This window comes from Onychostruthus taczanowskii, unplaced genomic scaffold (assembly GCF_017590055.1).
Source record: "Onychostruthus taczanowskii isolate IOZ18803 unplaced genomic scaffold, ASM1759005v1 scaffold64, whole genome shotgun sequence".
NCBI lineage: Eukaryota > Metazoa > Chordata > Aves > Passeriformes > Passeridae > Onychostruthus > Onychostruthus taczanowskii.
This window is the reverse complement of record NW_024504122.1, coordinates 3,374,420-3,400,083: the sequence shown is the minus strand read 5'-3', so window position 1 is coordinate 3,400,083 and position 25,664 is coordinate 3,374,420. Positions and strand designations below refer to the sequence as shown.

General features: G+C 54.5%; 1 protein-coding gene across 1 annotated transcript in view; it reads left to right on the top strand.

Moving 5' to 3' along the window:
• KSR2 (kinase suppressor of ras 2) overlaps positions 1-25,664 on the top strand; it is a 75,952-nt gene that overhangs the window by 24,702 nt on the left and 25,586 nt on the right. Inside the window, exons 5-13 of the mRNA XM_041420467.1 lie at positions 5,646-5,827; positions 13,836-13,905; positions 14,486-14,569; positions 16,910-16,977; positions 18,383-18,507; positions 20,597-20,765; positions 23,241-23,282; positions 23,553-23,619; positions 25,107-25,155. Coding sequence (XP_041276401.1) covers positions 5,646-5,827; positions 13,836-13,905; positions 14,486-14,569; positions 16,910-16,977; positions 18,383-18,507; positions 20,597-20,765; positions 23,241-23,282; positions 23,553-23,619; positions 25,107-25,155 — 856 coding nt within the window. The remainder of the gene's footprint in view (positions 1-5,645; positions 5,828-13,835; positions 13,906-14,485; positions 14,570-16,909; positions 16,978-18,382; positions 18,508-20,596; positions 20,766-23,240; positions 23,283-23,552; positions 23,620-25,106; positions 25,156-25,664) is intronic.

The following is a 25,664-nucleotide window of genomic DNA, read 5'->3' as shown; positions in this document are numbered from 1 at the left end:
ATCTCAACCCCAGCTTGTTCAGGAGTGTGAACATTGTGTGGAGCTTGTTCAGGTTTGGGTGGGGAATGAAGGAACTTCAGCTGTTCAGGCAGGTTCAAAAAATCCACTGCCTTGAACGCTGAAAATCCTTCAGAAGCTGGTGCCATCCCGAGTGCACTGAGGGATTTGGGATGTGGGATGCCACTGGGCATGGAGCTGTGTGTTTATCCCAGTGCCAAAGGTGACCTGGTGCTTCCTTTCCTGGCTAAGACGGCTCCAGCTGGGCTGGTTTTGATCCAATCTCCCCAAGGCTGTTTGGGAATGCTCAGACTCCTTAGCAAGGGTGGGGCTTTTAATGGTTTATTTGGGAATCCTTGGAGAAAAAGGTCAGATTTTGCCATCTGTGTGCCAATATGGGAACAGGAAGGGAGAAGTGGCAGAAATTCTGGAGAGAGGCTTTGGTAAGGAGGGACAAGAGAGAGGGAATGGCTTCCCACTGCCAGAGGGCAGGGGTGGATGGGAAATTGGGAAGGAATTGTTCCCTGTGAGCACAGATTGAAGCTGTGGCTGCCCCTGGATCCCTGGGACAGTGGGAGGTGTCCCTGCCCATGGCAAGGTTGGGATAAAATGATCTTCAAGCTCCTTTCCCACCTAATCATTCTTGCCTGAAAGAATGCCAGAGTGAATCTGAGGCTTTGCTTCCCTTTATTTTTTGCCACTTCAAAGGATGCCAGAGTGAATCTGAGTGTTTTCTTCCCTTTTTTTTGCCATTCCAGTGGATACTGCTGGTGGAGAAGGCACGGGGGCAGCACTTCACCTGCTCCTTGCTCTGATTTAATCGGGAATATTGTGCAATTAAACCACTCCAAAAGCCATAAATCTTCGGGGCTGAATCCCGGCCGGGGCCACGCACTCCCGGCCAGGCAGCAGCGATCTTTAATCCTTTGCAGCTGAAATACCGAGGAGAGGATTTTTTTTTTTTTCTCCCACTCTATTTCCCCTCCTTTAAGAGCAACGCTTGTGTGGAAATTGGTGTGTGCTGACGAGGAGCAAAGTGGTGAATAAAACATCACCTGGCTCCGACGGCTGCAGGGGCAGCTCCTGCCTTGTGGTTCAATTTTAAATTAAACCCTTTTTAATTCTTTTAAATGGCAGTAAGAATGGAAGTGACAACAAATGCCTGCAGAGCAGGTTGCTACTTACTCAATTTCCGGGTTTTTTAAGAGTTGGGAATGGAGATGAGTGTTGCCAGAGGTGGGGGATGATTGGGATGCACCCCTTTGGGATGCTTTTTGGGATGAGCCATACTCCAGGAGTATCACAGCTCTGTGAACAATGACTCGATTTCTGGTTTTATTAAGAGCTGGGAATGGAGATGAGCTCTGCCAGAGCTGGGGAATGGTTGAGGTGTCCTCTTTGGGATGCTTTTTGGGGTGAGCCATATTCCAGGAGCATCACAGCCCTGTCAACACCGGATTTTTACCATCGGTAACACACGGATCCCACTGTGCCCATCCTCAATTCCAGCTTCTCCCAGCACATCCTGCTTTTCCAGCCACCAAACCAGCCCGGGACACCCCAGCAGGGCAAAACCTCCAGGGGCTCCTTTCTGTGGAAATCCCAGAGCACCATGCCCACCCTCCCCGCGCTGTCAATCCCTGCCCTCCCGCCGGCTCCGAAAGCAGTGACGGGCCCTTTGTCCCGGTGTCTGCTCCTGTTTTTCAGCGCCTGTTGAAACCCTCTATTTCCACCCCCCCATGCCGGTGATAAGCGTTTGACTGATCCCACCGAGCAGGCGGGGATGAGCCATTCAGGCGGGATTGACACCTAAAGGGATTTGCATTAAACGCTTCAAACTCACTCGGCTTTTCCCATCCATCATTATATATTTAGCAAATTCCTGCATGAAATTACGGCCCCAATCGTTGGCATTCACCTGTCTGAGAAGGAATCTCTCCCGGCACTGATTTTCCCGAGCACCCCGAGGCAGGAATTGGCCCCGATGCTCCACGAGCTCTGCCCTGGGGGGTTGGTTTGGGCTCTCCCGACCGAGGGATGCACGGGAAAAAGGAGGAAAAATGGGGAATGCTGGGTCTGCAGACGGTTAGCGGGAGGTGAAAGAGAGCGGGATGCTGGGGGTGCTGATGATGTGCCAAGGGCTGAGATGTGGGATTTTGGGAAAGGTTTGGGAAGCCGAGGGCTGCGTGGAACGGTGGCTGATCCCGATGTGCCTCTGGGGGCCTGCAGCGAGGGGTAGAATCCCGGGAATACCCGGCTTTGGAGCCTTCTGGAGCAGGGAAGAGGGTGGGACAACCGAGGAGAGAGGCAAAAAAAAAATTAGTGGGAATGTCCAGATTTCAGGATCTGCTCCAAATCTGACAGTGAAGGCGCCCTTGGCCTGTGGTGGCATTTTCCTGCCATCCCTGGAGGGTGCTGTGGGCTTCTCCCAGATTTTGGGAGGCTCCAAGCCTTGAGGTGGGCTAGGTATGGTTCTCTCTGCTCCCTCAAAACCCTTTGGAGCCAAAATAAAAAATACCTGCTCCATAATCCTGCCTCTCTTTCCTGAAGCAGGGTTAACTTGGGCCTTATCCCTATGGAAAATTGAAATTAGGCTGACATTTTCCATTGTTTTTTGTTGTTTTGGTTTGGGTTTTTGTTTTGTTTTGTTTTGCTTTGTTTTTTAAATTCCCCTTTTTTGCCTCTGCTATCCTTGCAGAACTGGGAGCCTGGCACAGACAATGGGGTTTCTCCTGCCCAGCTGGGATGGGGAATTTAGGCTGGCAGGACCAGAATGTATTTCCAACATGTTTTCCCTCACTTTGGGTAAACGAAAGGAGGATGGAAATGTTTGTCTTGGACACTGCCAGGGATCCAGGGGCAGCCACAGCTGCTCTGGGCACCCAGGGCCTGCCCACCCTCCCAAGGAACAATTCCTTCCCAATATCCCATCTGAATCTCCCCTCTTTTAGTTTGAAATAATTTCCCTTTGTCCTGTACCATCTATGGAATCATGGAGTGGTTTGGGCTGGGAAGGACCTTGGAGATCACCTCATTCCAACCCATGTAGGAGAATGGATGGATGGATGGATGGATGGATGGATGGATGGATGGATGATGGATGGATGGATGGATGGATGGATGGATGGATGGATGGATGGATGGATGGATGGATGGATGGATGGATGGATGGATGGATGGATGGATGGATGGATGGATGGATGGATGGATGGATGGATGGATGGATGGATGGATGGATGGATGGATGGATGGATGGATGGATGGATGGATGGATGGATGGATGGATGGATGGATGGATGGATGGATGGATGAGGGATGGATGGATGGATGAACAACCTGTCATGGTAACAAGTCTTTTATGAAGTGCCCATGACTGGCCTCACCCTCCAGCCCTGGCCTAAGGATGAGTTTTGACCCTTTTTTGCTGAAGAAGCCCCAAACAAGGCTTGGTTTGCCCCTTGTCCCTCAGGCACTCCTTGTCCTGAAGCCAGGGGAGAGGATGTCCTGTCCCTGTGAGCGCCCTGTGCCAGGGGGTTTTCCATGGGTGAGGATGTCCCTGATCCTCTCCAGGCTTCAGTTCTTGTCCCCATCCTCTCAGGACAGGGATCAAAGCCATGGGGAGAGAGGCAGCCAGCCCAGTCACCCAGTTGGATCCTGATGTTTATTATTCTGTATTGTTTTTTCTTCTCCTGAAGAAACAGAGAGAGGAAAAAAAAATCTCTCTCTGTCCAAAATCACTCATCCTTCCTAATAATGAGAGCTGTCAGCAGCCCTGCTTGGCGAGGAAATGATGCTCGCAGTAAATATTTGGTCTGGAACTGATTTATGGGTGGAAAAAAATGAGATTAGTGCTTAATCACTGCCTTTCAGGAAGGGCTTTGGGCTGGGGTTGAGCTCAGGGGGGCTGGGGCCATGCCAGAGGAGCAGCACTGGGATTTTTGGTGGAGACCCGGTGGTGGGGTTGGGATTGAACAGCAGCAGGTGAGGGGATGGAGTGCATTTGGGGCCATCAGGCAGGGATAGATGGGATTTTGGGAAGGAATTGTTCCCTGGCAGGGTGGGCAGGCCCTGGCACAGGGTGCCCAGAGCAGCTGTGGCTGCCCCTGGATCCCTGTCAGTGCCCAAGGCCAGGCTGGACAGGGCTTGGAGCACCTGGGACAGTGGGAGGTGTCCCTGGCCATGTCCTTTAATGAGCTCTGATGTCCCTTCCCACCCAACCCATTCCATGGCTCCATGGCTCCATGACCATCGGCTGTGGGGCTGACCTCAAGGAGTTCCAAGCCAGGAGAGCTGCGCAGCTGGACCAGCCTGGAACCATCCACCCCATCCTGAGCCCAGCGCACCCAAAGAGGTCCTTGCAGCCACCCTAAACACAGCAGCAGCTTTCCTCTGTGAGGAAATAATTAGCTTATTAGAAGATGGTTTAATTTTCTTCATTAAGAGGCCATTTCCTATCGCCTGGCAGGGCCAGATGCCCCTGGGCACCGCTGGGAGTGGTGGGACATTTTCAGCTCCAGAGCCTGCCCACCCTGCCAGGGAACAATTCCCTCCCAATAACCCATCCATCCCTGCCCTCTGGCAGTGGGAAGCCATTCCCTGTGTCCTGTCCCTCCATCCCTTGTCCCCAGTCCCTCTCCAGCTCTCCTGGAGCCCCTTCAGGCCCTGCAAGGGGCTCTGAGCTCTCCCTGGAGCCTTCTCCTCTCCAGGTGAGCACCCCCAGCTCTCCAGCCTGGCTCCAGAGCAGAGGGGCTCCAGCCCTTGGAGCATCTCTGTGGCCTCCTCTGGGCTCTCTCCAGCGGCTCCAGGTCCCTGCTGTGCTGGGACACTGAGCTGGATGCAGAGTTCCAGTTGGGATGCAGGGATTATGGATGGAACATTCCAGGAATCCCTGAGGTGTTGCACTGGCAGATGTTCTCGAAAGGTCTCTGTCCCAAATGCTGCAGATTTCCAGTGGGCTGAGCTGCCTCTCCCAGGGCTCTCTCTGCTCCTCACTCTGTGGCAGCCAGAGTGGGAGCGGCTCCGCAGTGCCAGGATCCTCAGCCTGGCCCATCTGACCTGCCAGTGTCACTCTGCATCCCAAATCCTTCCAGTCTGGTGCAGCTTTGGGATCATCTGAGCCAGCAGAACAACACTGGGCCTTGTCCCAGTGTGGAAAAATGGGACAGGAGGGAGAGGCAGGTGACTCCTCCTCCCTGCTCTGTAGAATTTCATTTCTGAGGAACTTCCCCCAGTGTCCTGGCTTGTCCACACCACAGCCCTGTGCCTTGACAAGCTGATTCCTGGGAATCTCTTGGGGTGCCTCACATTCTGTACTGCAGCCCACGCTCTCTTGGGCCCTTTATTTGATGTAGTGACATTAAATGTGACCATTTAGGGGATTTGACAAGGTCAGCAAGGCTGAGGCTGACGAGCTTGTGGACCCAATGATTTGTTTTCACTCAGGTTCTCAAGAAGAAAAGCTCTGGAATGTTTCTTAATGAAAATTGCCTTTGTTTGATGGCGGGGAGGGATTGGGAATTCTCATGAGGAAGTTGCATTAATTATCACATGGGAGATGGTACAACAACACCCCCATCCCATGGGTGCCACCAGCCCATCCCCAACCCTTTCCCTTCACTTTTCCTCCTTTTTCCTCTTTTCCCTCCCAGAGTCAAGAAGAAGAACAAGCCCCTGAACCTCAAGATCCACAACAGCGTGGGGAGCTGTGAGAACATCCCGGCCCAGCGCTCCCCTCTCCTCTCCGAGCGCTCCCTGCGCTCCTTCTTCGTGGGGTACCCGCCCTTCCTGCCCTCCACCCCGCCCGTCCACACCGAAGCCACCTTCTCTGCAAGTGAGTGCCCGTGGCCCCCTCGGATCCCTCTTCCAAGGGGTGGGAGATGCCAAGCAGAGGATGGGACCAGGGAGTTTTGGAGTCAATGGTTTGGAGGATGTTGGTTGAGTGTTGTGGAATGAGCCCAGCCCTTGTGGAGGCGCCTCATGTTGGTGTTTAGAGATCTGTGGGTGCTTCTGGGCAAAGATAGCCACAAAAACTTGATTATTTCTGGTTTTTGGGAAAGCCACGAGGTTTCTGTGCTGTCTGGGTTGGTGGCACTGCCTGGATGTCACCTAAAAGTGACTTTTTTGAGGGTTGCTTTGTAAACCTTTGTGGTTTCACCTCTGTGTTTAAACCTCTCCCGCTTGCTGGATGTGGAGCTGATGTGGAGTTTTGGGAAGCCAGTCCTGGTGCAAAGCCTGTGGAGCTGATCCCAGCAGCCAGCCCTGATCCCACATGGCAGGGCTTTGTCCTCTCCCAGGAGATGCTGGTGGTGGCACTGACTGGGTGGGTTTGGCTCCATGAGCTCACCCAGGTCTGGGAGGAACAGCCTGATCCTCATTTCCTGGTCCCAGACCAGTGCTGGGATTAATTCCACAGGGACTGAAACTTTTACAAGCCAGGCGTGGCTCTTGGCCCAAGAGAAACTTCCCTGGAGGAAACACGTGGCAGCTGCTGGGAGTGATTCCCAGCCAAGTCAAGTTCCCTTTGCCTCTTGTTCCTCAGATACAACTTCCTCCAACTCCACATCCAGGCTGGGTTTCTGTCACCTTTCCTTCCCTGGATTTTCCCCTTGTTTCATTTCTGGAAATGTCTTCCTGGCTTGTTTTGGGGTCTTCCACTCATTCCTCCTGTTCAAGAAGCAGGCTGGGGAAGGTTTTGCAGCCAAAGAAGTGTTTGCAGCTCCCTTCCCTTCCCTTCCCTTCCCTTCCCTTCCCTTCCCTTCCCTGGCAGTTTGGGATCACTGAGGGCTCATCCAGCCAGTCCTGCTGTCCTTTTCCTCCTGTCCCTTTGGCTTTGGGGACAGTGGCACCTGGCAGGAGCTCTGCAGGCAGACAATGCTGTTCCCAGAGATATCCAACACCTGATTCCTTGCCTGGAGCGAGGGGAATTTCTGCCTTGCTGTTTCCAGCATGGAATTGTCTGTGCTCAGCTCACAGCCCGGACCAACAGAGCAGGAGCCACGGACCAAAGCCCATTCCCAGCCCCCCCATGAGTGTCTTCTTGGATTAGTTTTGCCCACCCCTCAGTGCTGGATTGCGTGCCATGCTGTGACATCCTGATGGAACGTGGCACCGCCGCAGCGGGACGCCGTGGGCAGTGATGGGCTGGCAAGTGACGGACGCTGCTGGGGAGGTGTCTTCTCTCATTTCCCTCCAACTTCCCTGGCTGCTGAGAATGTTTTCCAGGCTGGATGGGAGCTGGGTTTCCCCAGCTGGTTGATCCCTGCTGGGAGGTTTTGGCATCAGCGGAGCTGTTTTGTCATTGTTGAGATGGAGGCAATACAAAGCAACACACTCAGTTTTCAGAAGGCTTCAAACCTGCTTTTATTGCAGCATGCATGCTTTTTATACATTCTTACAAAGCCCATAAGTTCACACTTTACTCATTGGTCAGGAAAGACAAGCAAAGTGCTCATTGGAACAGGCAGTTGCAGGTTTCTCTTATTTATCCTTCTCTCTTTCTTGGTTTCTTTGTCAATGACCTTGGTAGGAAATTCTTTCAGGGGTAAACATGGATTCTCTGATCAAACTTCTCTCTGGCTCACAGAAGTCACTGTAAAACCTTTTCCATACTGTTTGGTCCTTGCAGGATCAACATCTGTGTGGCAGTTACACCAAGCAGAGCAAACGTTTGTTTGTAGGGAGCAGAATCATGGAATGATTTGGGCTGGAAGGGAGCTTGAAGCTCATCCACTTCCATGGGCAGGGACACCTTCCCCTGGAGCAGGTTGTTCCAAGCCCTCCCTGCATCCCAAGGATTCCCTGTCCCCATCCTTGTGGTAGTTCAACAGCTGAGCTCTCCACAATATCCCATCCCTATGTTTTTTCCTAAAAATCCCTCTTCCTTTTTCCTCCTGTGGGAGCAGCACAACAGCACCCAGATGCTCTGGATTGCTGTGGAATTACTTCCCTAAGCACGGAAACACAAAAATTGTTGTTGTTGTCAGCTGGAGATGGGTGAGGGGAGCCCAGCCAGGCCCCGTCCCTCCCTGGCTGTCTCTCCATGATTTCTTTTCCACTGCCTTGCTGCTCCTGGCAGGAGCATGTTCCCATCTGAGTCATCCCTGGCCCGGGTCAGGAGTGGGTTTGGATGCTTCCCTCTGATTTTTAACATCCCTTTGTCCTGATGGGAATGGATTTTCACAGAGGGCTGGAGGGAGCTGCAGAAGGAGCCTCTTCCTCCAGCAAATCTGGCCAGGGGAATCACAGGATTATGGAATCTCCTCAGTTGATCCCCAGGGATCATGGATCCAGCTCCTGTCCCTGCCCAGACCCCCCAACAACCCCACCCTGTCCATCCCTGGCAGCGCTGTCCAAAGGCTCCTGGAGCTCTGGCAGCCTCGGGGCCGTGCCCATTCCCTGGGGAGCCTGGGCAGTGCCAGCACCCTCTGGGGGAAGAGCCTTTCCCTGATCTCCATCTAAACCTCCCAGCACAGCTCCAGCCATTCCCTCTCACTGGCACGGGGAGCAGAGACCCGAGCTGCCCCTCAGAAGTTGTAGAATGACTGGTTTAATGTGGTCTCCAGGGATGTCCCCTCCCTGCCCAGTCCTGTGTGACACCTCCATCACATCCACCGTGCTGCTGCTCTGGCCTGGGGAGATTGTCCCCTGGGGGGATTCTCCTGAATCCCGGTCCTGCCTCTTCCCCTTGGCTTTGTGAGCGAGGAATTTGCAGTTTATGGTGTTGAGCATGAGCAGGATCCCAACCAGGGATGGCCAAGTGAGAAGTGCTGAGATGCCACCAGAGCTCCTTGAGGCCCCCCAGCTCCTGGAAGAGCCCCTGAAGGGCTGACCTCAGGCAGGTTTGGTGGACAGGGATCCAGGAAAATGTCCATTGGGTTGGGGTGGGAGTCTTGGAGGCCTAAATCCAGCTTTGCTTCTGGAAAGCACCAGGCTGGACCCAAGGACATGACAGTGGTGTTGAATGTGACATGGGGAAGCAGCCAGTGCCACCCATGCCCCCTCTCCATGGTCCCCTGTTGCCAGTGCTGGGGTGACTTTGGGGGGGGGGACACTTCTCCCTAACGCTGTCCCAGCCCAAACACCTCCAGGAGGGGACTTCCCAAAGGGAACCTCCTTCCTTGGGAACCACCAGTGGTTCCCTCCTTCCTGAGCCTGCCCTGCATGAGCCGTGGCAGGAGCACTCCCCAGCTGTGCTGGCAGCTCCCTGCAGCCACAGCTGGCCACAGCTGGCAGCGAGGCTCTGGGGGGTTTCCCACCCTGGCAGCAGAGTCGGAGGGCACAGCTTTGTCTGGACAAGCCTAACCGAGCTGCAAGGGGGGGGGGGGGGGGGGGGGGGGGGGGGGGGGGGGGGAGAATTCCCCGTGTCAGGCTTAAAGCCAGCTGAACGTGGCATTTGAGCTGGGTAAATGGGATTGTCACATTGGAAAGGGGAACTGCCTGGGTTAGAAGGGGACTCTTTCTTTTCTGGAGGGATGCTCTGGGAGCAGCTCCTGCTTCAGATGATCCCCTCTGCTCCTGCTCAGGTTTGGTTTCATCCTGCTGGATCCATCCTGGGTCATCCTTCCACCCACTGGACCTGGCTGTGATCCACAGGGTTGGAAAGGACCTTAAAGGCCATCCCATTCCAACCCCCCACATAGACAGGGACACTTCGCAAATTCCATGTGGAGTATCTGCCACGTGCACTCGTGGAGGGAGCACGTGACTGCCTTTGTACCTTGAATCCTGCATGGATTTCTGTCCTGGCGAGGGAAAGCTGCTGGAGCAGCTGCTCTGGGATCTCTCCCATCCTATTTTGGCCCTAAAAGCAGCACGAGCAAGGCCTGAGATGTCTCATGAAGAGCATCTCCCTGAGGTGCTTGGATCCCAGCTGGGACCATGTGGAAAGTACATCCAGGGTGGTGGGAAAACCTCCTTGGTGTCCCTGGCACTGCCACAGGCTGAGGCATTGGAACTCTGTCACTGCAGCTGGCACAGGGTGCCCAGAGCAGCTGTGGCTGCCCCTGCATCCCTGGCAGTGCCCAAGGCCAGGCTGGACACTGGGGCTGGAGCAGCCTGGGACAGTGGGAGGAGTCCCTGTCATGTCAGGGGTGGGAATGGACCATCTTTGAGATTCTTTCCCACCCAAACCATTCCATGGATATTATGATTTGTCTCTGGACTGGGATTTTTGCCTGGTGGTGGAGATATTCCTGATCCTGGATTTCTTCTGCTGTTGAACTCTTTTGGGAAAAGGCTCTACCCCAGTGTCTCCTCTTAATCTCTCCATGGGACTCATCCACCTTGGGAGCATTTTGGTGACATTGGGGATGTTTGGGATAAGTGCAAAGCCTCCTGGCCATTTCTTGGCTTTGCAGTGACTCATCCTGGGATTCTTACCAAGTCCCCTTCCATCGATTTTCTCTGTCCCATTCATAATGGGAACGTGTTTGCTGTAGTAGTGTTGGATTCTGATCTTTTCTGACCACTCTACAAATCCATTTTCTACATAGTAGGAGAAGGAGGGTTTGTTTATCAGGCTGTCTCTGTGATGGATAATGGGCTCCCACCAGCTCTCTGACATCCAGACAGGGGCTAGGAGATGAGGAAGGGACAATTGTGACAAAACAGTCCCCATCCCTGTGGTTCAGCACGGCTGCCACCCCTGGAAGATGCTCCAGGTGTCCTTGGAGAGGGTTTGAGGCTCTCTGAAGGCATCACCGCCCACCCCAAGGAGGGTACAACCCCAAAATAATGAAATTGGGAAGCTCAGGTGTTTTTCTCCATGCAGGACATGCCCAAGCAGCCCAGCTGGGTCCCAGCCGGAATTCACCGGGATGGCAGCGGGGGCGTCACGGCCACGGCGGCACCGCCGCGTCCCCGTCACCTCCGAGGCGCGCGGGTGCCACTCAGAGCGGCGCTGGCTGTCACAGCTGCCTGTCACCGCCGGGGAGCGGGGTGGCAGGGCTCTTCTGCCGTGTCGCCTGTCAGGGACACGCCGGAGGTGGCTGTCACCCGTGGCCCGGTCGGTTTTCCCCTTCCCGGCTCTGCTGCTGGCACAGCTGATCCCGTCAAGCGCGGCTGTTGATTTTGGGATGAGCTGTGCCGCGCGGAGCAGGAGCCCTGACCTTTGCTGGAGCGGCGAAGGAAAACACGGAGGTGTCGGAAGGAGGGTGGCATTGCCTGGCACCGCGGCTGGGCTGTCGCTGGGCAGTGCCGCCACATCGGGAAGCGGGGTTTGGCTTTTGGGAGACCCTCGGCAGGCAGGGATGGGGTGGGTGACCGGGGGAAGTCTCCACGGGACTGCTCAGTGGGTGCCACCCTGCGAAATTCCACTTGTGCCCAGTGAAATGCCAGCTCGGAGCGGGAGAGGGCGGCGGGGGGAATTATGGCCGGGAGAATTCGGATTTTTGAGGCAGGCAGGAGGCTGCTGGTGATAAAGTTTTTAAATAGTCACTGGCACGGGGGCAGCTTCGGGGTGCTGGAGAGGACGGAGGGAGGGAACAGGGAGAGAGGGAGGATGGGGAGAGGGAGGATGGGGGAGACGCAGCCGCTGTCACGCTTCAAAGCGTGCGAGGATCAACCGATCCCGCGGCCACTTCTCCATCACGGGGTCCCCACGACAGAGCCCGACCCTCCCTCCCTGAACCAAGACCGCTCATGGGGGTTTTCCCCTTTGTAATTAGCGCTAATTGTGGCAAGGTGGGGAGTTTTCAATGAGAACATTGCTCCCGTGCTGGGGGGAGGCTGCTGCATCTCCCCCTGGGCATCCCCCCGGGTTAACACTGCGAGGAATCCGGGTAAAGGGGAGACTCCCCAATTAACTCCAGAGCCCCCCAAGCCCTCGGGGCTGATCCCCGGTGCCTCTCCCTGCCCTCCTGCCCCGCTCCGCTGCTTTTCCCTCCTGCCAACAGCGGCTCTATTGTTAAACGCCGCGATCCTACGTGGCTTGCTGCCGCTAATGAAGGTAATTAGCTGTGAGTCACGTCGGGCTCATTTATGTTACGAGGTCAAAATCCCCGCTACACTTCAATACATTTTTGCAGCGAGCACATTTAGAAAGTAATTAAAAGGCCCAGCAGCCGCCGTCGCCTCCATCCCCTCTCCCCCTCGCCTGGCTGTCAGGATTTAATTGAGGCCAGCCGAAAGTTAGTGGGAATAAATTGTGGCTGATAACGTGGAGGTTGTAATTTAATTCCGGGAGAAGAGCTGCTCTGGCCGGGGTGTTTGGCTCTTCAGGGAGCGGCCTTGGAGCGGGGGTGAGGACAACTCAGTTTTCTAACAGGATTTAGTGAGGGGGAATGACGCTCAGGGGGGCATGAGGCTGGGCACAGAGGGGTCACTCACCTCTGAGATTTGTGGTCCAAATTCCCACCCCTGGGAGATTGTGGAGGTTGAGGTGGAGGAGGGATGCTGGTCCAGCAGTCCAGGGTGAGTTGTCACAAAGATTGGTGAGAAAATATCAAAAATATTGGCAACGTGGTGCTGGGGACATGAACTCCCCTCCTTGGCTTTGAAGGGAGCTTATAAAAGTTCGGGAGAGTGACTTTTTACACGGATGGATAAAGCCAGCACACAGGGAATGGCTTCCCACTGCCAGAAGCCAGGGATGGATGGGATATTGGGAAGGAATTGTTCCCTGGGAGGGTGGACAGGCCCTGGCACAGGGTGCCCAGAGCAGCTGTGGCTGCCCCTGGATCCCTGGCAGTGCCCAAGGCCAGGCTGGACAGGGCTTGGAGCAGCCTGGGACAGTGGAAGGTGTCCCTGCCCATGGGAATGAGAGGATTTTAATATCCCTTCTCACCCAAACTATCCCATGCGTGTGTGATTCTGACATCTCAATTGCTGCCTCTGCCTGAGGAATGACCAGAAGACGAGAAGGATCCAGAGCTGCTGCTGGTCGGAGGTGCTGCAGCAGGATCAGCTCGGGCTGCTCTCAGGATTTCTAACCCGGGGAGAGGGATGTAAATGTAACCTTCAGCCGGCCGGTGCAATTAGAGCCCCGTGCCTGCCGCTATATTAAAATGGGATATTGGAGCAAACAGCGGCTCTCCCCGCTCCCTGGGCTAATATCCAGCGCCTGTTTAGCCAGGGATTTGCTGGCACTCTGAGCAAACAGCCGGGAGCCACCGCTGGTGCCCGGGAAACCTCTCAAATCCCTGAGTGAAAATCCAGCCTTTGGATCCCGGCACGGATCCGCTCCCGGGGCTGAGCATCCTGCGGGGCAGGACCTTTCCCGTGGCCGGGAGGAGGAGGAGGAGCAGGAGCAGGAGCAGCTTTTCCACCCTTGCCGAGGCTGAAGGAGGATGGGGAATCCAAGCATGACCATGCTCCTGATTGCCTTCCTGCTCCAGCGGTGCCAGTGAACTTCCCTCTTTTTCCTTATCCCTCTCCCTGCTTTTCGCCTGGAAGGAGAGCACCGGGACTGCCTTTAACTCTGTTCTTCCCCTGGAACAGGAATGGAATCACCTTTGGAGTGGCTGGCACTCAGCTTTTCCTCAGCTGCCACCTCAAGCTGTAATGTCTTATTAAAAACTGACAGTGAGGCTGTTCCAGCTTTATTTTCCCTTTCATCCTGATGTCATTCCAAAAGTTTTGCAATCCCACCCTGCCTCCGCAGGGATGCACCCTCTCCCCTCCCTGGTCCAAACTGGGTGATGGGATCTGGGACAGGAGACCTCGATTCCCACAAATCCCAGAGCTCTCCTGCTTTCCAGCAGGGAGCTCAGAGAGGCATTCCAGGGGGAAATAGCTGGAAAATCCCATTTTTTGTGCGCATCCTTTTCTCCCCTTCCCGAAAAACCTGAACCCCAGCTCTCGATGCTGTTACCAGTGCTGCTTTTCCTGGTCTCTCCCTGCAGATACGCTGTCAGTGCCTCGCTGGTCCCCGCAGATCCCTCGGCGGGATTTAGGAAACTCCATAAAACACAGGTGGGCCCCTCCCCCTGCTGCCGAGCCGGGGGATGAGGGATGGGCATCTCCCTTCCCATCTCTGCTCCAGAACACCGAGATTGGGGACATTCCCTCTCTTTCCCATGCTGGGCTGTGCTGTCTTCCAAGCCCATTTCAATTCCATTTCAGCTCAGATTTGGTTTAGATAAGGCTCGAGCTGCTATCAATAAATCTGTGTATTATCTGTGACCTTGCCAGCCTTCAGCAAATTCCACATCTCGGAATTACAACCCTTCCATATCTCCCTGAAGAGGGAAAAGCACCGGGAAGAGCGCTGCTGTTTGATGGGAAGCTCCTTCCCAAGGGGCTGCAAACACTGGTCCCCAGGGCAGGCAGGGGTTTTGGAGGGTCCTGGGGTGGGAATCACAGGGAGTTGGGGGTGGATTCCCTTTGGAACAAGCTTCCAGAACCAAAGGAAGGCTCGGGGTTGTGTTTTGGCATCCCTAGAAAAAATTCCTCAACACCTGCAGCGGAGTTTGAGGGCAGCAGAGAGAGGATGAAGCAGGGCTCAGGAGATAAGTGAGGCTTCAGCTCTCCCTCTCTGTGTTTCTCTCCGCAGGTTTTCCACCAAGTACTGGATGTCTCAGACCTGCACCGTCTGCGGGAAGGGAATGTTGTTCGGCTTAAAATGCAAAAACTGCAAGTATGGCGCCGTGCCGGAGCTGTTTGTGTCACTCCTTAAAACCGGGAGGGGACAATCGGGGTCTGGCCGGGGGAGCCAAGCAGGGATTTGGGCATGGAGACACCAACCAGGCTCTCGCCAGCTCATCCTCACAGGAAGCTTCAATGAGATGAGGAATTGGGTGAATATCACCCCAAAGCAGGGCTGGGCTTGTGTCTGGGATGGGATCAGGCTCCTCGGGGAGGATGTGCCCGCCAGACCTCGGCTCTGCTCGCTCCAGAGCTCTGAGTCAGATCCTGACAGTTCCCCTTCCCCAAGCCTGGCTTTAGATCCCCACGCTATGGAGATTCCCGGTGGAATTATATGCAGGACGTGGGGGATGGATGTGCTGGACCAGGCAGGGATAGCTCTGGGCATCAGGTGGGTTCTGCCCACAGTTTTGGGCTGGAACCTCTGTTTCTGCCGAGTTTTGGGCACTTCTGTGTCCTGGCAGGGTCCCCGAGGAGCCAAATCGGTTAATCCCTGGTACAAAGGAGAGGGGATAAAACGGGACAGGAGCGGGAAAACAGCGAGGCAGAGCCTGGGGCTGCTCCCAGTCCACCACAGCCCGGCCTTGGGCAGAGCCGTGGGGCCCCCGCGCTTGGGGAAGCTGCTGCTGGAGCCGGGACTGCCTCTCCTAGAGCTGGGAATGTGTGATTGTCTGCGGGTAACGGAGCGGTAAGGATCGCTGCTGCCGCTGATTAAGCGCTGATGAGTTGGTAAATTGGGATTTAAACCTGCCGAGAAGCGCTCGGTTACCCCGCAGCTGGTGGGGTTTTTCTGGAAGGGATGTTATCAAATACAGGGATTTTAAAGGGGTGATTCCCCTTCTATCCATGCTCAAGGAACTGGAGGCTTTTCCTGCGAGCTCTCCGTGCTGGAGGAGGGATCCCTGACCAGGATCAGGGATGCTGTGGCTCTGGCTGTGCAAATCCTGCTCCCTGTAATCCTACAGAAAAGAACAAATCCATTTCCTGGCAGTCAAAAGTTGGGAGTGAACACAAGGCATTTAGGTTTTTTCCAGCCTTGCCCCGGCGCTGCTTTCCCCAGAAAGCAGAGGGGAACCAACAGGTAAAACAAACAACTGGACCCCAAATCTCCCAAGCCTCAAATACCAAATTAATTCCTGCCTTTCCCTCTAGGAACAGTTTTGTAATAAAAGCTAACACGGGCAGCTCCTGAATTTTCATTACCCAGCTCATTGACTTGAAGCTGCCGTTCTTTTTTTTTTTTTTCCCCATCATTTCCCCTTGTTTTGATAAATCCTTTCCTTCTTTTTCCCTTTTCCCCCATGGCTTTCTGCCGGCCTGGCAGAGCGTGAGCTGGGGATGCGCTTCCATCCTTAATTAAGGAGGACTGGGAAGGATTTGGGAGTCTGCCTATGCCTATATGCATGACCCGGGGGTGAAGCCCTCCAGACTCCTGCCCTGGCTCCGGAAAAGCTCTGCAGAATATCCAGAGGCTGTAAATCCTCTTTATTTTGGCTAAATGTGCTTAATAAATGCAGGAGAGGAGGGCACAATGACAGGGACACATCAGGGACCAGGACAGCCACTTCTTCCCCCGCTGCTTCTCCTGAATTTAGCTAAGCATCCAGCAGCAGGATGGTGGGAACGGGGATTGGTTTGGGCTGGAAGGGACCTTAAAGCTCATCCTGTCCCACCTTCCAGTACACCCTTCCCCAGTGCAGGACTCTGCTGCTTTTACTGCAGCCAGCTCTGGCAGAAGTGACAATTCGGGGAGTCCTCAAGCCTGGCCGGCCCAGAAAGGGGCAGTGGGGCAGAGCCCTCAGGTTTGGGAATTTCTGTGCTGCTCCACTGGGATGGAGGCATTTTCCGGGGGTGTGCAGCTCCTGTGTCCTGCCAGTCAGCCCCTCCTGGTTTTCTGGGATGTGCATCCCACACTGTTCCCTATCCCTGAGCCTGCTGCTTGGGAATGATGGAAGCAGGGAACCTGCAGGGCTCAGACTGAGTGAAGGACCAAAGCCGTGCATCCAGTCACTTTCCCAAGGGGAAAAGGAGGAAAAAACTCCATCACAGAATCCCAGAATGGCCTGGATAGGAAGGGATCTTAAAGCTCATCCCATTCCACCCCTGCCATGGGCAGGGACACCTCCTGCTATCCCAGGCCTCATCTAGCCTGGCCTTGGACACTTCCAGGGATCCAGAGGCAGCCACAGCTTCAGCCTCCCTGCCAGGGAACGATCCCTTCCCAGTATCCCATCTATCCCTGCCCTCTGGCAGTGGGAAGAAGCTCCCCCTTATCCGGTCCCTCCATCCATCAGTCTTCCCTTCTCACTCCTTTCTCTCTGTCCCCTGCCAGGCTCAAGTGCCACAACAAATGCACCAAAGAGGCCCCCCCGTGTCACCTGCTGATCATCCACCGCGGAGGTGAGGCCCCCTGCTCCCCGCTCCGAGCCTCCGGGGATGCTGCCAGCGGGTAAAACTTTCGAAAGCCCCCCGGGCGATTCGGGAGCCGGACCCAGGCGGGGTCCCCGGCGGGACGGAGGCTCCCGAACCGCTTGGGCGCTCCGGGGAAATGTTACCCACCGTTTTTTCCGCTTGTAGGGAGACGAGCCGGTCGGGGCGAGGCAGATTTGCATTGCAAACCACTTCCACCCACCCTCCCCCTGCCTCCTTTTCTTTTCAGATTCCCCACCGCACGGGGTAAGTCCAACCAGGTTTTCGCCTTTTGCTTCTGTCGAGAGCTCAGGGCGGATGTGGGACCCCGAACCCCCGGTGCATGCGGGGTCCCCGCGCCGGGACGCGGCCGTGGCCCTGCGGATGCTCGTGGTGCTTTTTGGAGCTGCCTTATCCCGCTCTCCTGCGGGAGAGCCCGGCCTAAAACCCGCGCAGAGACAGGCAGAACCTTGCAGCAGGACGGCGGGGCGGCGCTTCCCACCTCTTTTCTTCCAGATTTTTGGCTCCCTTGCTGGCCAGAGGACCGCGACTGCCTGAGGGAAACGCTTCCAATCGCTCTTGCCTTGAATTTTGAGCACTTAAAGCTGTTCCTTTGTGTTAAATATCTCCCCAAAACACGCTCCTTGCTTTAATCCCGGGGAAAAGGATTTTGCCGGTGGCACCTCAGAGGGGGCAATTTTACAGCCCCCATCTCACCCCACGGCCTCGCTTGCAGCAAATTTGGGTGGAAGCTGTTGAAGATTCCCCCCCTTCCCCCGTCAGGCTCGGAGCTGCTGCAAACCCTGCCGGGGAGGCAGGGAAGGGGCAGTCGGGCTCCTGAGATAGGCAGGAGTTGGGATTTAGGGCTGTGATGTTGCCAGAGCCGGAGCTGCCCGCTGTGTGTTTTAGGAGCAGCATGGCTTTCGGGTGGCCTCAGCATCACTGAAATATCTCCCCACCCCCCAAAAAAAATCCCAAACCCAGCTCTTAAATCCATTTTCTTGGAGTTAAAGCATTCCTGAACCCCCCAGCCTTCAGGCTGGCTTTTCCCCCAGAAGTCTCCCTGCTGAGAGTGTTCTGAGCCAGCTCCTTCCCCTCACCCCATAAAGCTCCAGCAAGGAACGGGATTGTGCTGGCTGAGCCCCGGTTCACAGAGGAGTCGTGGCAGCTGCTGGACCCTCCCAAATTGCTGCCTCGCACCCCGGGGGGTTGGCTGTGGCCGGGGTGCAGGAGGATCCCGAAGTTCAGCTGCCACCCCAGGCTGGAAGTGGCGCGGGAATCGCTTTGGAGAGCGGTTTGCAAGCACAGGGCGACCCCGAGCGCTCCTGCTGAGCTTTGATGTCCTTCCCTCTCTCTTCCCCTTCTCTCCACCCCCTTTTCCCTCTCTCCCTTCTGAATCCAGCAAGGTTAGTCCGGACGGAGTCGGTGCCCTGCGACATCAACAACCCCCTGAGGAAGCCCCCCCGGTATTCGGACCTGCACGTCAGCCAAACGCTCCCCAAAACCAACAAACTCAACAAGGTGAGCCCTGAGCCCCCCGTGTCCACACCCTGCCACAGGGACAGGACCCCCTGCACCCAACTATCCACAGCTGTGCAGAGAATAATGGAATTCTTCCGGCTGGGAAAGATCGTTTAGGAAAATTGAGTTTGATTGCTCCCCCTGCACTGCCAAGGCCAGCACTGTCCCATGTCCCCAAGTGCCACATCCACATGGCTGCTGAATGACTCCAGCTCTGCCCTGAGCAGCTGTGCCAGTGCCTGACCACCCTTTCAGTGAAGGAATTTCCCCAAATTCCACCCTGAGCCTCCCCTGGCCCAGCCTGAGGCCGTTCCCTCTCCTCCTGTCCCTGTTCCCTGGAGCACAGCCTGACCCTCCCGGCTGTCCCCTCCTGTCAGGAGCTGTGCAGAGCCACAAGGTCCCCCCTGAGCCTCCTTTTCTCCAGGCTGAGCCCCTTTCCAGCTGCCTCAGCCTCTCCTGGGGCTGCAGCCCCTTCCCAGCTCTGTTCCCTGCCCTGGATATGTATCCAAATAAGTTATTTCTTTTAAAAATAAAAAGTGATCAGCACTTCCAGAACAGCCTGGATCCTGCTGTCCCACTCCTGCTCTGTTATGGCCTCTGAGTCTCCAGGCCCAAGCTGAATTTGGGGTGGTTTGAGGTCTCTGCTCCCAGTGGAGGCTTCAATAAATAACAAATTTATTGTTGCAAATAAAACCAGCCTGGAATTGGATTGTCCCTGGTGAAGCTGCTCAAGCCAGACCTGACAGAGCACCTGGCTCACTCCTGCTCTGCCTTGATACAATAAACCCATCCCAGGGCTGGTTCTGATGGAATTTAAAGCATGTTGTCCTCCAGTGGAAAATTCCTCGGAGGAAGGGCAGGGTGAGGGATTGGCAGGCTGGAAGTGCTCAGAAAGAGGGACATCACTGACCTGATGGGGAATGGATCAACAAAACCCTGAATTCCCAAAACCTGGCTGAGCTCCTCCAGCCCTCAGCATCTTCTGGCTCTGGGAAAAGTCTGGGTACCAATATGCTCCTGGAGATGCTGATTTTAAACCTCAATCTTTTTAGGAATTTCTTGGTCATAGGGATCTGGTTGTGTTGTTTTGGGCTGGTGCTTTTGTCCTGAGCACTCCCACTCAGGTTGAAATTTCCCCTATAAATATTCTTATTTCAGCAGGGTCCCCTTCTTACTTTGGTATTTCTAAAAGTATTTCTTTAAAGGTATCCTGAATAAAATAATGGAATGGCCCTGGGTTGGAAGAGACCTTAAATTCCTCTAATTCCAACCCCCCATGAAATCTTATTGTTTTGACCTTCACTGGTTGCTTAAAAAAGAATTTAACTGACCAAGATTATTGAGCATGGAATGATGACCAATATGGCTTTCCTGGAAAGCCCAGCTCATTTAAGAATTAATTAATTAGGACAAAATTACCTGCTGGGGAAGGCTTGTGCAGATTTTTTAACCTTGGAAGGAAATTCTGTGGGAATGGGAATGCTCAGCACTGCTCAGACCCTGTTCAGTGGCTCTAAGTTGGGCAGCAAGGGGGCAAATTCTGGCCCCAGATCCCAGTTTTCCTTTTGGGATCTAAGACATCCAAGCATGTTTTCCTGCCTGTTGGCTCTCGGTGGTCCCTTCCCACCCACCCCAATATGCACCCAAAATCGATGGCCTTGACTGGGAAGAGTCGAGGAATGCTGAGGAATGTCTTGGGCGTTGGCTGCTCGTTTCAGATCCCTCTGCTCCCTGCAAGGCCCTGGGGTTTGGCCCCAAGGAGCTCAGCAGGAACGTCCTGGACCTTGTCCCCAAGGACCAAGCGCCAAGGTGGTGGCCCCCATTCTGGCCTTGGTGGCTGTGGCTGTGCAGAGCCAGGAGATTTGTAGAGCCCTCAGCCGGGGGTGAGGGTGGGAAAGGAGCCAATATATGATGGGAAATGGCCTTGAGGAATACAAACAGCTTTGGGGAAAGCTCTGGGTGTTTTCTAGGACTTCTGGAAGAAACGAGTGGGATGATGCCATGTGGGGTTCTCTGCACCTCGGGGTGGCACCCACCAGCGCTGCTCTCACCGTCTGCTCTCCTTTCCCTCCTTCCCTGTGTCCCTCAGGACCACATTCCGGTGCCCTACCAGCCAGATTCCAGCAGCAACCCCTCGTCCACCACCTCGTCCACGCCGTCCTCGCCGGCGCCGCCGCTGCCCCCCAGCGCCACGCCCCCGTCCCCGCTGCACCCGTCCCCGCAGTGCCCGCGACAGCAGAAGCAGTTCAACCTGCCAGGTACTGCCGCCCCCTCCCCGTGTCCCCACCTACCCCCTGAGGGCGACTCGTGTCCTTGGGATGTGGGACAGTTCCACCTAATTCCCTTCCTGGGTTTGCACCAGGGTGGGGAGAAGGTGGAAGTAGAAATGAGGAGAAAAGATGAGTTTAGGATAATTCAGGATGGAAGTCTCTGGTCAAATGTCTTGCTTGAAGAAGAGTGAGAGCCCAAGGCTTGATCCAGTCTTGGAATCCTCCAGAGTTGGGGCCAGCCCAACTTCTGCTCTCTGGAGGCTAAAAAGCCTTTCCAGGCGTGGATTTTCCATTTTTCCATGGGTTTCCAGGCATTTTGCCTCAGGTGCAAACAGAAACCAGGGGCTGACCCCTCTATGACGGCAAATTGGGATGATCCTGATGTGTTTTTGGGGTGATGGGTCCCCAGCATGTGTGGTGTGACGGATGCTTCTGGGAATGTCTAATGTGGCTTGTCCCATGGAATCTGGACCTGAGATCCATCTGCTCCAGGAGCTCCATCTCTTCAGGGATGGTGGGAGAGGCAGGGAGGTCGTGGTGGCTGCAGGACACAGAAGTTATGGAAGATGGCCCAAAAAGCTCCTCCTGGGCTGAGGATGTATCAGCCCAGCATGTCTGTATGTCCCAGCATGTCTGCCTTCCTTTGGGATGTCCTGCTGCTCCAGGAAATGTCCCTTCCAGGAGGGAATGGCTAACATCACTCCTGGAATTGTGTCCACCTGCTCCAAAAATAAAGCTGGCAAGGGAAGAGAAGATCTCTGGAATGCTGAGGCACTCCTGGCTGTCCTGGTGGCTCTGCTTGGTCCATGACCTCCTTGCTGGACCAGCCGGAAGGCTGAGGTCCTGCAGACCCAAAATCCCAGGATTAATGAACTGATATGGTCGGAAGGAGGGTCAGGATGGCTTCTCCAGAGTAACCAGGCAGAATCTTCATGCTGCATGGTGGTGCTTCCATCTTGAGCAGTCTTCAGTGAGAGAGGAAGAGGAGAAGAAGGAGGAAGATGAGGAGGAAGTTGCCTGGCAGAATCCATCACTGAAACAACAAACACTTCCAGAAGTTAGGAACCCCGCCAGCAATCAACCACCCATCATGTCCTGTATGGCCAGAGAGGTGGCAGTCCCAGAGTGCCTGGGATTCAGGCAGGATCCTGGAATAGCACGAAGGAAGCCCTGAGCACTCCCAGGAATGATGTGATCCATCCAGACGGTCAGGATTTCACCAGGCACAGCCCTGGAGCCTCCAGGGTCTGGGAGGACACGACGTGAATTCCGTGCTGGCATGACCCAGCCCAAGGAGCTCTTCCAGAGCCAAAGTGTCCTGATGTCTTGGAATCCCAATCCACTGCTGGGCCAGCCCTGGACCCTGCCTGGCTCTGGGAGGATCCAGCCTTTGGTAACCCCAGCATGGGTCACTTCTGGAGCAGACACCTCCCTGTGGGGTTTGTTGGGACATTATTTCATGGATTTCAGCCCCCTTTGGGGGGCTTGGAACACATTCCCAGCTGACAGAGCAGGGCAGGATCAGACCCTGGCATCTCTAGGGGCATTTTCTCCCTGTTTTGTTCCTGTCAGGAGCAGAATGGGATCCAAACCAGGACTTTCCCTGCTTTCATATTCCCAGCTGGGAAGTTTTCCGTGGTTTATCCCATCAGGATGATTATCTCAGGGATTAGGATTTGAGCTTGGAAATGGTGAGACATTGACCTTCTCCTGCTGGAATTACCCTCCAGGCTCCTTTGATGTTAGCTCAGGTCCTGCTGCAGGGCTGAGGTCGGACTTTGGAGTCTCTGAGCTGGAGGGGGGAAGCTCAGCCATGGCCCTTGGGGTCTTGGAGATAAGGAGGTGACTTCTGAGCTGCTGCCAACCCCTGGTGGCCTCAGCAGCTCTGAGTTCTTCACACCCATGACCTGCCTGCCCACGGAATTGGATCAATCCTTGTGCTGGAGATGGGAGCCAGTGGTTGTTCCCAACACCCAGAGCCTCTCCGAACTCTGGCTTTGGACAGTGGCTCCTGGGACTCCTTCCAGGACGACACGGCCAAAGCAAGGCCAAAAAGGATGGAACGTGGCCCAAATGGGCAGCAGCTCCAAACCTATCACTTGTCTCCATGATGCCCTCTTGGGGCAAATCCCAAATCCCTCTTGAGGGCCACAGCTGGCAAACTGGTGTCCAAACCCCACCAGTGACTTCATGGATGACATTGACGCTCTTCAAATGGTGCGGAAGAGAAGCTGTGGGGAGGAAAATAAATTTATAATCCAGCAAAAGTCTTAATTTTTTGGCCTGGGCATCCTATGTGCCATTTTGGAATATGGAATATGGGGATATGGAAATGGGAGAGGTTGGATCACACAGGAGGGCTTCACACAACTGGGGTTGAGGTTTCCTGGTGAAGAACTGGGCACAGGCTGGAGCTTTTCCAGCTCCACAGGTCAGTGTTGAACTCTTGTTCCTCTTTTCCAGCCTCCCATTACTACAAGTACAAGCAGCAGTTCATTTTCCCAGGTAAGGCTCTCTGGAAGTTTCTCCTTGGATGCTGGGCTTTCTCCTGGTGGGGACGGGTGCGTGGCCAGCTCTCCAAACCCCTGGATTTGTGCCAGGGAGGTGCTGGGGTGGGATTTCTCCTCAAAGCCTATTGGTGCTGCAGGGTTGGGTGGCCCTAAGTGACCCCCAGCCCTACTCAAGGTGTCACTAAATGGGCCCTGGGGGTGAAGGGTGGGGTTTAACTCCCCTGGATGCCCCCAGAGGTCTCTGACTCCTCTCTCCTGTTCCCAGATGTGGTGCCTGAGACGCCGACCCGAGCCCCGCAGGTCGTCCTGCACCCTGTCACCTCCAACCCCATGTGAGTGACTCCCCATTCCCATCCCCTTCCCTCTGCTCCCCAAATCCTCCAGGCCCCCTTGGGTGCTCCCCTGGCTCAGGTGGTCCTGGTGAGACCCCCAGGCTCTGGAAGGTTGAGAAGGAGGGCAAGGGGTTCATTTATAACCCACACCTCTTCCCTGCAGGGAAAAAAATGGATTTCAGTCCAAAAAGCCCAAGCCCAAGGGATTAATTCAGTTATAATTAAACTAAAAGCAGATAACCAGCGTATCTTTGCCACTTCCAATATTTTAAAGCCAAATGAACTCTAGGCTGAAAGTTGGGAAAAGCAGCATCTAATCAGTGTGAGAACCATCCCTCCCTAGCAGGTTGAGCCCAAAACCATCATTCCTTGATGTCCTGGAGCCTGTGCTGCTCCTCCACCCACGCTCCACTGCTCTGTCCCTCCTGATCCTTCCTCTAAAGGCCATTTTTGAAGGATTTCACAAGCCAGGGGTTTAAGGGATCAGGTCTGGCCCCAGTTTTTGGCTGGCTCATCCACACTCTCCAAATTCTGCTGGGGATCCAGTGGAGCAAAGGATGGAACCTCTGTCCCTTGGGAATTCATAGAAAAATGGTGAAGCCAAAGCCTTTTTTTCCCTCCCTGCCTAAAGGAAGGTGTCAAGACATAAGATTTTTGGGGAGGAACAGCTGTCAATACCCAAAATCTGTGATTCCCTCTGCCTCCCCCCACACTGAAAACTTCCCATGGGAGCCATCCTGGGCTTGGCTGGGTTAAACATCTCTGGATCCTCGGGAGACAGGAATTCGTGCCTGGGATAGCGATGAGGAGCTGGCTGCTCCTGCAAACCACCCATCCATGGAGATGTTTTGCAGCCACTTGGGCTTCCCAAGCTGCTCAAAATAACAGGACTGACTCCTTTTCTGTAGGATCCTGGGATTTATAGTCTTTAGTGGCTGTGGAATGGGATAGGACTTGCAGGACTGCCATGTCCGAGTGTCCTGGGGGAGCGTAATTCCCCTGGGAAGAGATTAATAATAATAATAATAATTTATAATATATTTATATGATGTTCCAGCTGATCCCTCATTCAGAACTTCCCTAATTCCCCACTAATTGTCAGGAGCAGCAAAGCCCAATCATGGACCTGGGGGTGGGAGGTGCTGAGTGAACAGGGAAGGAAAAGAACTGGAAAACCAGTCAGATTTGGGTGCTTTACTGCAGGGAGGGGATCTCTGAACCCTCCACTTCTCCAAAATGGTTGAAAAACTCCTTTTCTTTCCTTCTGCACTTCTGCTTTGGCTGGGGTTGGTTGTGAAGAAATCTTAGAAACCCCTGAAAATGCCTCAAGTGTGGTCAGGGTCAGTGGGGGGGGGTAAATCTGTCCCTTTCCCTGGGTTAGTAACACCTTCTCCTCTCTGATCCCTTTATCCCTGGGACAGGAAGAGGGACTGCTCCCCAGATCCTGGTGTTTTTCCATGGTGTTAATTCCATAATTCTTTTAACAGCCTGGAAGGAAACCCATTGCTTCAAATTGAAGTGGAGCCCACCTCGGAGGTGAGATGGCTCCTGTGCTTAATGGGCCTTGGTTTTAAGGATATCTTGGGGCACATTTCCTGGGAAATGGAGACGTTTCCCATCTGTGCAGTGGAGTTGCTGATAATTGAATTAAAGTCCAGGCATCCGTGTCCCCACCCCATGGAGATGGACCCTCCTGGGCTTCGAGTTTGGAATTCAATGAAGTTTTTTAGGAGGCATTAAAAATGCAGTGGGAGGGAAGGAAGGGAAGGGAAGATGAGGATGGAGCTTTTAAGAGGTGCTGTAAATCCTGCAGGAAGTCTAAATGGACCATCAAGGGGTCTGGGAATAATGGGAATTAACAGAGCACAGCTTAGCCAGGGGAGGATGAAACTGTTTTAAGACAAATTAATTAAATCTCTGATGGGTCACAATCTTAAATTTAGCCCCAGGATGGGGTTAAATGGTTCCACGTGGAAGCGGTGGAGTCCCCAGGTCTGGGGGGATTTAAAGCCCTGTGCTTGTGGCACTTGGGGATGAGTTTGTAG